Here is a 12,709-nt window from a genome sequence, read left to right as displayed (position 1 = left end):
AGTGGGGAAAGGAAGAAGGTAGGCACTCCGGGTTTTTAAGAATCGATCCGGTAACTCTGTGCACAGACCAAGGTAAGAAATATTAAGTATTGCCTTGGGGGTCGGGTGATCTGGTGTATGGTAAGCCCTTGCACGGGGAAGTGCTGGCACTACACCAGGGGAATCTGGTGTACGGTAATCCTTGCACGGGGAAGTGCTTGGAAGTACACCAGGGAATCTGGTAAACTCAGGTGTGCGGTAACGCTGGCACGGGGAAGTGCTTGGCGGTACACCCCCATCTTTCAGTACGTTGGTGTGTGGTACACTGCAGAAGGGAAAATTCTGTAGCACATACTGGCGAGGGTTAGGAAAGGTGGGAAGTACGAGTTCCAGGGAATCTGGTAAACTCATAGGTGTGCGGTAACGCTGGCACGGGGAAGTGCTTGGCGGTACACCCCCATCTTTCAGTACGTTGGTGTGTGGTACACTGCAGAAGGGAAATTTCTGTAGCACATACTGGCAAGGGTTAGGAAAAATGGGAAAATATGAGTTCCAGGGGACAGGGAGATATCCCTGGGGGAGTGCCTACTAATAGTTCTTCCTGAAAAATGATAAGAAATTGGAAACATAATCCCAAAATTAGAGGGATTGTAAAAGAAAAGTAATTAAAAAAAAAAAAAAAAAAAAAAAAAAGGTTAAACATTGTGTATCAGTCTGGACAAAACAATCAATTAAGGAAACAGCAGTATTTTGGCCAAAATACGGGTCTGATGAAAATTCAGGCTTTAAATTTATGTGTAAACAATAAGATTCCTTTTTCAGAGAAGGAGCCAAGTTATGCTCCCTATAATCTTAATATTGAACTGGTGGCAGCAGCAGTCACTCCGGGAAGGGAGACAGGGACTGTAATTAACACTGTCCCTAAAGAAGGATTGTACTCTAGGCTCTGGCAAGAATTAGAACAAGGTAGAAGATATGTTGAGAATTTTGCCTTCCCTGATACTAACAGTACTAACACTAACTGTGTATCCTCTTAGGTGAACTACCCCCTCCTCCTTACCAGCAGAGAGGTTAGGACTTTTTAAGAAGGAGAGGAAGTCTTTATTCAAGGACCCCAACAGCCTAGCTGAACAATTAGACCAGTTCCTACGACCTTATTTATACTCTTGGGGGAGGGAATTATGTCTATAAGTATGTTGTTTACAGGGAAAGAAATGGGAATGATCAGGAGGAGAGCTGCTATACAAGAATGGGAAAGAGCTCATCCTCCAGGACCAGGGGTAATACCGGCAGGGCAGAAATACCCACTTGCCAATCCTGGCTGGAATAATAATAGTGTGCAACACAGAAATCATATGAGAGACTTCGGGTTAGAATGAGAAAGTACTTGGGGATGAGACCTGAGGACCCAGTATCCCAAGGGCTCTTGAAAGTTCATTGTTTGATTAAAGCCTTGCAAAATACGCAGAAAATGCTTCAGAAGGTGGGGGAATGTAGTGAACAGTCACTGGGGGACCCTCCTGTGGGAGGCCCTGGAGGGGTGTGTCTGGAGGGGAGATAAGAAGGGAAAAAAAAAAAAAAAAAAAAAAAAAAAAAAAAAAAAAAAGATCGAAACTAATGGTATTGACAGTGCAGCGGGTAGTGAGGCAGAGGGTTGGAGAAAGATGAAGAAAATCTTCAGGGGGAGTCAGGGCCAGGATGGAAAGGAGAGGAAGAGAGATGAAGGAATGGCAGGCAAAGAAGGCTGCCTGTGTTGTGGCCCGAGTCCTAGCAGAGACAGGCTTTGATAAGATGTTTTAAGTGTGGCCAGGCTGGCCACTTCGAATGGGAATATCTGGAGTGGAAGAAGGAGGAAAGAAGGAATATGGGATGAAATATGCTATATTGATATGTTGTTTCAGTATCTTGGAGGGAAAAGGTATGGAATTAAGTTGGACCCTGACTGAGGCTTTGGTGCTGGTATTAGAAAAGTACAGGCTGGAAAAAGATAAAGGAAGTGTTAAAAGAGTTGCTGAAGGTGTTAAAGGTGTGGCATGTAATATTTAACAGAGCTGTTTGAAGTTGAATGAGCAGGGAAAGAGGATGTAGGCATTATCTAAGTAACAGTCTAGAAGTTATGGTATATTTGCATATTTGCTGTGGTGTTTGGTCAGTTTTCCAAGCATCGGGGAGGGGGGAACAGCCTGCTCCACCAGGGGCCTCTCCAGCGGCCGCAGGGGGGTTTCGGCTCCAGCGCCTGGAGCGCCTCCTCCCCCTCCTTCTGCAGTGACTTTGGTGTCTGCGGGGGGGTTTCTTGCTCTCTCAACTGCTGTTGAGAAGCAGGTTTTTGTTTGTTTCTTTGTTTGTTTGTTTTCGTGGATGTGCTCTCACAGAGGCACGGACTGTATTGCTCATGGCTTGGCTCTGGGCAGCAGTGGGCCCCTTAGGGCCAGATGAAATTGTCCCTTATCTGCCACGGGGAGGCTTCCGAGTTTTTTTTTCTCACGGGGGCTGCCACTGCAGTTTCCCACCCCCCTACTCACAGCCCCCGAACCTTGCCATCAAACCCAATACACTGGGGAACAGCTAGGTCATTACTGACCTGTAAAGTATCAGGGATTAAATTAACTAATGAAACCCTAAAAAGTGGGGCTGGGATAACAGTGCCACTTTGGGGGGGATACCAAGCTGAGACTAGGGGATAAAATGATCACTGGGTAATTATTGTATGTACCCAAGGCAAGGACTAATTTGTTGGGAAGGGATTTGATGATTAAATTGGGCATTCAAATAGTAAATTGTTAGACTGGAATAACAGTGTTATTAATGGAGTGCTCTCTGGCCCTGAGAGCAAACATACATGTATATTCACCTCTGACTGGAAAGACCCTTAAATGGGGGTGGAAGCAACAATATAGGTGGACAATTTTACCTCAGGGGTTTACAGGGCCACCTATCTATTTGGGTCAGTTTAAATAACAAAAGATTTTGGAGCAATTACAACCTCCCAAGGAGGTATTAATGTTAACAAATATGTGGATCGTTTTCTATTGTCAGGACAGGAGAAAAGAGTTGGGAAGAAAGCTACTAACAAGCTATTCAACTTTCTGGGAAAGCAGGGCTTGGGAGTATTAATAAATAAATAAATAAATAAATTACAATATGGAGAAAGAGAAGTCAGGTATTTAAGGCATCTAATGTCTGAAGGAAAACAGAATAAATGCAGAGAGGATTCAGGGAATTGTTGAAAATTAAGAAAGAACTAAAAAGTTTTAAAAGAAAGATTTTTTTAAGGAATCAGGAGCCATGAAGTCTGAAGGAAAATCGATACTCCCTGATGGGAGAGAAATGCTGAATAAAGTGATAATGAGGCGAATATTAACTGTTTTACATCAGAAGAGTCATTAGGAGGTGCAAGCAATGTGTGATGTTGTGCTAAGAAAGTATGTCTGTGTAGGAATATACACTTTAGGGAAGCACATATGTAGAGGATGTACCATATGTCAAAAGGTAAATAAAAAGGTGTTCTGTAACCCATCTAGAGGGGGACGGGAGCCAGGGGTTTGACCTTTCCAAAGTATACAGGTAAACTTTACTGAGTTACTTGTTTGTCCTAATTGACCACGTGACTAGATGGGTGTAAGCTTTACTGCAAGGGTTAAAGCAGGCCTTAGAGATTGAGTGGGATTTTCACAGCCCCTGGCACCCCTCCTCTTCTGGGAAGGTGGAGCGAATGAATCAGACATTAAAGAAGCAATTAACTAAACTAGTGTTAGAAACCCAACTTCCTTGGGTAAAATGCTTACTCCTACAGGTTTAAACAGCACCAAGAAAGGATATAGGAATTTCACCATATGAGATGCTGTTCAGATTGCCCTATCTGGGCAGAAGGGATGAGATACCACAATTCAAAATAAGAGAGTTTCCTTAAGAACTGTATTCTGGGGTTGTCTTCTTCTTTGTCATCTCTCAGGACCTGTGGGTTGTTGGCTCAAACCCCACCTTTGGAATTCCCCATTCACCACCATCACCCAGGAAACCGGGTCCTGATTCGGACCTGGAAAGAGTCAACTCCGGCCTGAATGGGAAGGACAATTACTGACCACTGAAACAGCCGTAAGAACTGCGGAAAAAGGTTGGACTCACTATACTCGAGTGAAGGCATCTGTCGACGCTAGTACCTGGGAAGCTGTTCCTACAAAAGACTTGTTGGAAGTTGAAATTGAAGAGAAAAATCTCGTAGTGGACTCTGAGCAGGATAAGAGCTTACAATGTAAACTAACCTTTTATTTTCACAGGTAACTAACGAGTGTGACTTGTGATTGAGAGAAAGGACAGACCTATAGCGAACTGCAGTGCTCCCAAGGGGGGGGTTGTTATAGTAGTAGTGTACATCTTATTTTTGTATCGATAATTATTTGGAAACCTAAGGTTTAAAAATAATGACAGGGAAAAATTGATTACTAATTTTGTTTTTAGTGATTCTAGGCCTCAGAGAAGGCCTTGGTCAATTGGTAACTTGGAAAAGGCATGACCAGATAATAGCAAAAATGGGATACCCCATCAAAATATGGGTGACTGTGACAGAGGGTTATGTACCACAAGCCGTCAAGTTTGATGCTTGTGAGGTGTTAGCTTGTGGAGATTTAAATGCCCAATGACAATTGAGCAGAAAGAACAAATAACTGGGAGAGACACAACAGCCAGATTGAGAATAGCTGTATGGAAACAATCCTCTATTGCCATCAGAGAAAGGGAGAAACTCAAAGAGAAAACAGGAGAGAAAACAGGAGGCCCTCTGAAATGTGGCAGTTCAAACATTTGAGATTCAAACAGGGTATGGGGATGTGAATGCCTGGATAGAATGGGTCAAATATACTGTCCAGAGTCTCAACCGTAGCTACTGCTATGCTTGTGCCTCGGGATGACCGATTGCCCAGATAGTGCCCTTCCCATGGGGGTGGACCAAAGACTCCCAAGGGATGCGATGTATGATTGCATTGTACCAAGAAAAGACTGCCTGGGGAAATGAGGCCTGTAAGTCTCTCTTTGCTGTTTCTTGCATGATAACAATATCACAGTTCCCCCTGCATTCTCTACAGCTATAGGTAACCATACAGCTTGCCTCTCACGGCAGGGTGTGAGTGCTACCTGGCATCTTGGAGAATTTGCCTTGTGCTACCAAGGACTTGATGGGAAACTGTTCAAGACTAGAGATCCCCAGGGCAGATCTCTGGTGGTACAGTGGAGGGAAGATCTTACGGTCTACCCTACCATCTAATTGGGAAGGCACTTGTGCACTTGTTCAATCAGCTATACCCTTCACCCTGGCATTTGAAAGAGAAACATCACAAATACCCAGAAGAAGTAAAGGAGGCTTAGGAATATCATTTGATGATAGAGTATACATAGATTCTGTTGGGGTACCTAGAGGAGTTCGGGATGAATATAAAGCCAGAAATTAAATTGCTGCAGGGTTTGAGTTACTGTTCTGGTGGGTAACAATCAATAAAAATGTGGATTGGATTAATTATTTCTATTATAATCAGCAGAGATTCATCAATTATACCAAGGATGCGATGAGAGGAATCGCTGAACAACTAGATGCCATCAGCAAAATGGCTTGGGAAAACAAGATAGCATTAGATATGATGCTTGTGGAGAAGGGTGGTGTATGTGTGATGCTGGGCAACCATTGTACTTTTATCCGTAACAATACTGCCCCGGATGGCACAGTAACAAGAGCATTGCAAGGGCTTACCACCCTTGCCAATGAATTAGCAGAAAATTCGGGAGCAGACACTTCCATCACAGGATGGTTGAAATCTTGGTTTGGTAAATGGAAAGGGATGGTAACGTCCATATTTACATCCTCAATTATAGTAGCAGGAGTTTTGACAGCTATTGGCTGTTGCATTATCCCCTGTGTAAGGGGACTTGTCCAGCGGTTAATTGAAACCACATTATTGAAACAAATGACCATAGATCCACCACCCTACTCAGATAAAATGATATTAGAGGAAATGGAGAGCAAAGAAAGTGAAGAGGAAGATATTTACCAAATTACACTTAAAATAAATAAATAAATAAAAATAAAAAGAGTTTTTGCAAAAATCAACAGTTTATAAAAAAAAAAAGAAAAGGGGGGAATTGTGGGAATAGAAATGTTGTTTTTGCAGAGTTACATTGTTTAGAAGGAGGGAATGTGGTACTGAGATATGCTTACAGTGATAAGAAAAGTTTAGCAGGCAACCTTGTAAAATGCAGACAATCAGACTCCTTAGGACAATTAGGTGAAAATCACGGTGTCAAGTCAAGTCAGATAAGTGAAGAAACATTACCACTTCAAGCAGTAAAAATGTCAAAAGAAATTTGAAATTTAACAGGCCGGCGACTGAAGGCCATGCATTGTTTGTGAAGCATCAGATAGATTGTGAATCTGGATTACCCACTCAGTGGGGAAACAGGGGAGGGTCCTGCCATAAAAAGGTATATAAACTGTGTTTTGGAACTAGTAGATGCGCTCTCTCCTGCTTGTGGGGCGCCCGCCATTGCAATCGCGAATAAATTACTACTTCACTGAGATCCTCGCCTGAGCCTAAGTTATTGGCTACGGAGTGTTTCTCACATTAAGACAAGAGTGCTCTCAAGCCTGTGTCAGCTTTGGAGATGTGGACGTGAATAGTGCCTTTAGCTAGACAATGCATGCCAGTTACACATAAAAGGACTAGGAGAGCGAAGAAGATGAGAAATAGCATATAAAGGAACGATAGTCTGGCAATATCAACTTTCTAAACAAAGAAATGCCGTTATGCAAAACATACACTTGGCTTTAAATCAAGGAAGCATATTAGTACTACGTATTAAAAAATCATAATAGTACTGCAAAATCATTATTCTCAAAGTCCATAATGTAAAGAAGTGGAAGACAGGAACAGCTTCATGCTGTTCACTGTTTTGGAAGGAAACCTGGAAAAGATTATGTGTGTTACTATCACTATCTGCATTGTACTACATGCAGTTTTTGTCATCAAGCCAAAAAAATATAGAGAGAGATAATGGAAGCTTCAATCATATGTCTTTACATATTAAGTTAAACCCTAAAAAAGCACTCCAAAATGCAAGACATATTTGGTTTTCAAAAGGTGATTTCCTGTGTCTAGCCCTTTCACTGTAGCTTGCTGTAAACTCCAAAGAAGTACCTACACAGATGAGGCATTTAAGACTTTTTTGTGATGTTTTCTTTTATATGTAAACTTAGTGTGCTCTTGCTGCCTCTCTTTCATAGGCACTTAGGACATTACTGAAGATCCTCTATTTCCTTGCTTCCGTAAAACTCAAGATTCCTTCAAAAACAGGTAAAATTTATGAACAGGTGAAAAGTTACAGGAATTGGAAGTATGATCTCCTAAGCCTTCTTATCATGTTTTATGGAACAGGTGTACTTCTCCATTGCTGGCATAACTAAGCACCTTTAACTGCATGACAGTAAGAAACCACCTCAGCTTCCTTCCCCCCAACCCTTCAAAAACAGATTATCACTTAAAGTGGCTCAAAAAATCCATTCTCAAAGCCTTTTATCCAAGTACTCTAAATCATACTAGAGAATTCTCAGCTTCTTAACAGGATTACTTCGTTGTTTTCTGCAAGCAATTCGTCAGTCTCATTCCACTCTTCTTTCCTCTAGCCACGCTAAACTCAAGTGCTACAACCAAGTGCTATTTCTTTTGTTTCTCTATTAAAAGTTTTATTTGAATGCTATATTTAAGTACTGCTATGCCTTTACATGGTTCAGATTTTAATATATATATTTCAGTTATTCTGAAAGCACAGCCTAGAAAAAAATGAAATACAAGGTCACAGTTAAGTATAGGCTTTGTGTGAGAGCTTCTGGTAAGACTGAAGGCAAAAGTACAAAGGGATGTAGATGGCTAGATCCCACACTAGAACTTTCAGAGATTAAATCGAGTATAAGATGAAAGATCTTAGAAGTAACTTTACAAGCAGTCACCTCAGTATTACAACTAAGGTATATAATTATTCATCTATGATCACTCAAACGAAAGCTTGGACCACACATTTAAAATCATTCTCTCAGGAAGTCAGAAGTTAAGTTTAAGGAAAAAAATAAGCTTAAGGAAACTGGGAAGTCTCACCAGAAACTTGTATGAAAGAAAACCCAGCTTGCTTTCTCAAGAAGAAGGTTAAATCTAATGAAATCACACATTTCAAGTTTTAAGGGACAACAGTAACAAGACAGATACCTTACAGCACAGAACATAACAAAAAATCAACTGAAGTATGGCTTTCTCTCTACATGTTTAATTATTCCCTAGAAAAACAGACAATAATTAAATATTTTAAATATTTCTATTTTCAGTTTCTTATTCTATGTTGGCTACTGGTGCTAGACAATAAATTCTTCCCCCAGTAATTTAGTAAATGTCAAAAGGGTCTTCCAAAGTGCCCATCTTTAGTGCCCATGCTACTAAGGTTTTATTGCCAGAGGAGGCCTGGAAACAAGGTTAGAAGCCAATATCTAACAAAACAAGAACAGAAAAAGCATTTTTACCTTCATGAGGAATATGCCAGTATTCTCTCTACTCTGTGCTGAAGAACTATGAAGCACCCCTACACCAAACAGATGGGCTGCAACAGTTAAAATACGAGACCAGAAAAATCTGTACAAGCTGCTCGTCTTTGAGGCACCAGACGGATTAAAATCTCACTGGTTTGAGGCTAAAGCTGAGTTCGTCAGCTGAAGAAGTTTTAACTATGTTGCTTCCAATAAACAGGCATTTTTTACTTCAGGGAGAATGCTGGTAGCCAGTACATTGACTAGAAATCTCACAATATCATAAGTGGTCACTTCTTTCCAATTCACTGTACCTGTTACAGAAACAGCTGGTACCAGAACACTTATTAATGAAGTCGAAGTAGTAGCTTGTATTCCATCCCCATCACCTCACATTAAATGACTGAACTGAAGAGTTTTTGTATACCGTCTATTAATGCAATTCTGTTGCTACGTCAAACAAATGAACAACTACATTTTAATTAGAGCATAACAAGAAAGGCAGATAAGACAATGGAGGTGGTGCTCAGAGACCTTTTAAATTCTACATACTTGCAGCACATTTTACTCAGAAAAGCAGTGCCCTTGTTCAAGCTATGAGTAAAAATGTTGTATCATCTCCTGTACTAGAAAACGAAACTCTATTTAGCACCTATCCCTTAGACACTAGCCAGACTTGCTAGCTCAACCCAACAAAAACAGAACCTAGTTCTATGTCAGATATCTATGTCAGCGTCTTACAGTTAAGCATAGTTGTGCCATTTCAATGCAGTTATCTCTGCCTTTAAAAGGCATGAAAGGTTGCTAAATGGGCAGCTCAAATGACAAGCAGGCACCAATGTTTGATGTCCCAAATAAAACTCAAATAAATTAAAGTTCCAGGTTTTCCAGGAACAAGCAAACCTCCTCTACAACTGTACTATACTCCGACAGTATCAGCATCAACGGCATGAGCAGTTCTCTTCTTTTCTAACCATAAAATCTGTAGCTTTTCAGAAAAGTAACTACATATAATATATACAAGTTTCAAACTTTTTGTAAACGAAGTGAACAAGATAGTTGTCAGTCACCCAGAAGGCTCAGTCTGCCTGGAGGCATGCTTGGGGAGCAGCAGGTGGATTTATTTTGTTGTGTGTTTATTTTTTGTTTATTTATCATTCTCCTTCTCAGAGTACAACACCAGTGCTGTCAGATGCACTCAATTTCCAACTGATGAATCCGATAAAAAACAAACACTGAGAATAAGCACAACATGCATTCTTTAAGCCATTATATGTGTGCATAAGCCATGCTTTAAGAAGGGCATTTCTTATTTCCCTAGTTACTTGTGCAAAAACATGCTTTTAATGCATAACTATTAATTCACATTCTAACGGAGAAAAAGAAAAGGCATGCAGAAAATGACATTCTGGTATATTCTATTCCGCATATCCCAATTTCCTTTATAAAATCTCTTCACAAAGCAGCTGTTCAGAACAATTCATATTACAAGGAAATTACATGGGAGCAGCAATTATTTGAAACTAGTTTGAATGCATGTTAATAACCTTTGAGGTAATGATTTTTATGGTGTTGTTTTTGTTTGTTTATTTTAACTACAAAATAGAAACATTGAATATGACCTAAGTAGTAAACCTTGCAATAAAAAAAATATAATAAATAAATAAAAAGCCTGCTTGGCTACAATTAAAGGCCACCCATAACTAAAGAGAACATCTTTACTTTCAAGCATTCTTTAAATTGTAAATGTAATTATTCCCAGAAAGTCATTTTGATCCTTTTTCCTGGATTTAGTCCTGATAAAAGAAGTATCAAATACTTGTTTTAAGAAGTTAAATACCAATAAATTCAACCATGACAATATAAAACACAACCAAGAACCTACTAATGCAATAGCTATGCTGCCTATACTACTTAATTGACCTTTCTGAATCCTGTGTTAATCCTATTTACTCTGATATCCAGGAGCTGACATTTTCACAGTGAACTATGAATGTTAACAACGTAACAAAAATCTGCATCTAAACACAATGAAAGAAGTCAAAGACTAATTTCAAGTTTCAGTTGATTGCCTTCAATACAAAAACACAACAAGCCTAAACTGTATTGGTTGCTCATGATGAGCAGATGAATTCTCAGAGTTGCAAGTCTCTTGAAATAGATCCCTAAAAATTAAAATGAATCCCTTGGAGTAATAAATAATTTTATAGCGGTAAGTTAAGTCCGGCTGTGGTCAGAAATAATTATTCTGATGAAGTAAGGATGCATTTATGCCCATGGAACTTTTAAATCCATGAAGAATGTCTAAATTATTCTAACCTACTCTCTAGAAACCAAAACGTATTTATAATAAGAAAACAAAACTATCATGTTCATACTCACCGGAACTTTACTTCCGACTATCTGCATGCAGTGGTCAGCCAAGAGAGGTTATTGTGTGAAAAAGATAATAATAATAATACATAAATAAACACAGCAAAGTACTTAGTAGGATGTAGCATCACACAATTTTTTTCAATTTAATCATTAGTAATAGTTACACTCTTATTATTTGGTCAAAATGCTTAAGAGTTACATTTTCTCAACAGGAAAACAAGTTCTACTGTAAGAGAAAGAACTTGAAATTGTTATGTTCCACTGCTGAATCATTAGTATCTCACACATTTACAAATAGCTAAATGTCTAGCCTGACATCTACCTCTGGAGAGATTAAGAGAGATGCCATATTGTTAAAATTAACAGGTCAGGCACTGTAAAAGTGAAAAGAAACTAAAAAGAAGACACTGAGAAAACTACAGAAAAAAAATAACGTCATACTGATTTTCTTGTTTTTACAAAAAATCATTTACCACAGTACTTTTTTATCTATTTAGATGATGTCATCATTGTATTTAATTAGATTTTCATAATCAAAAACATAGCCTAGCATTATAAATCTAACTCATACTTCAGAAAATCTCCTGCCATTTTTCTTTAACTGTTCAGTATGGATGCTTTTACATGGGTGATTAACCAGTGATTTACAGACTGATATTTTCTCTTTTTCACCATCGAACAGGAAGTCTGCATATTCATGAACAGCAAGTTGACTTCACACTGGATCAACACTTGACAAAAAGGCAACACACCTCTGCCCTGTTCCACCAGTTTGCGTAAATGACCATGATCCTGTAAGAAACAGTACTATGGACTTCTACGTAAACATTATAGGTCTTTTCTTGTCAGCTATTTTCTACAATCTGAAAGCAGCCTTTCTAATTGAATATCCATGTTTATCTGATCGATAGCCTGAGACGGTATGATTTTCTTCCAATATCTGAATTTGACAGTATCTGTTCAGCATCTGCCTGCTTTGTTTCCTACTTTTATCTTTTCCGTTACTCTTTTAGGAACTCTTTCAGAAGACAGAGTCCTCTCAAGTCTTTCACAATTACCTCTTTTCTTCTCTTACTGACAAAGCTTCCTCCAGAAGCACAAGATGCAACTGTCATCACCAGTCAGGCAATCTTTCTTCCTAATTTACAGCCTTCTCTCACCAATGTTCAAGTAATTCGATACGACATAAGATGTCACTAAGATCAGTTCTGAAAAAGAATTCTGAGCCTTCACCATTTCCCAATTACCATTTCCATGGTCAACAATGCATCTCTACAAATGAGAGAAGAAATCAGAAGCCCAGATAATTACTTCACATCAAAGGATCCAGCTTATTTGCTTCCATCTTTCCTCTGTCCCCCAAGAAAAAGGAAAGCTTTTTTTCATCCATTAAAAATCAAGGATTCTCACTCAGAACTCTGAGGACAGCACAGTGTTTCAGAAAAGCATGGCCAACAAGCTGCACATGGCACGCAGGGCAAAGAATATGAAGTACCGATTTTTAAGTTGGTTAAGACAACATGAGCAAATGAGAGTGATACTTCAGATGAATGGAGAGATCTCAAAGGCTCAAACTAAAATGACCATAGATAGAACTGTAAAAAAAGTTGCATCAACTGGCCAGTGTGTTTCATGAGCAATGAGCTCTAAGCATAAGAAAAGGCCGAAGTATCTTCAGTACAGAAAAGAAGATAAATGAACAGTTATCTGTGACGAAAGAAAGGGAGAAAATTTTAAGTAACATCATTTTTTATGCAGTCAGCATTTTCATGGAAGACAAAGCTGAGGACAGCCTGAGGA

General features: G+C 39.4%; 1 protein-coding gene across 5 annotated transcripts in view; it reads right to left on the bottom strand.

Annotated features, from left to right (window-relative positions):
* Positions 1–12,709, bottom strand: part of DIAPH2 (diaphanous related formin 2) — a 184,964-nt gene that overhangs the window by 150,160 nt on the left and 22,095 nt on the right. For 4 of the 5 annotated variants that reach the window (XM_082771029.1, XM_082771025.1, XM_082771028.1 and 1 more), the window contains one exon: positions 10,916–10,936. The exons of the other annotated variant lie outside the window; for it this stretch is intronic. In XM_082771029.1, coding sequence (XP_082627155.1) covers positions 10,916–10,936 — 21 coding nt within the window. The remainder of the gene's footprint in view (positions 1–10,915; positions 10,937–12,709) is intronic. 5 annotated transcript variants of the gene reach the window in all.

The sequence above is a fragment of the Aythya marila genome (genome assembly GCF_965140915.1).
Source record: "Aythya marila genome assembly, chromosome: 13".
Lineage (NCBI taxonomy): Eukaryota > Metazoa > Chordata > Aves > Anseriformes > Anatidae > Aythya > Aythya marila.
This window is presented reverse-complemented; position numbering and strand designations above follow the sequence as displayed.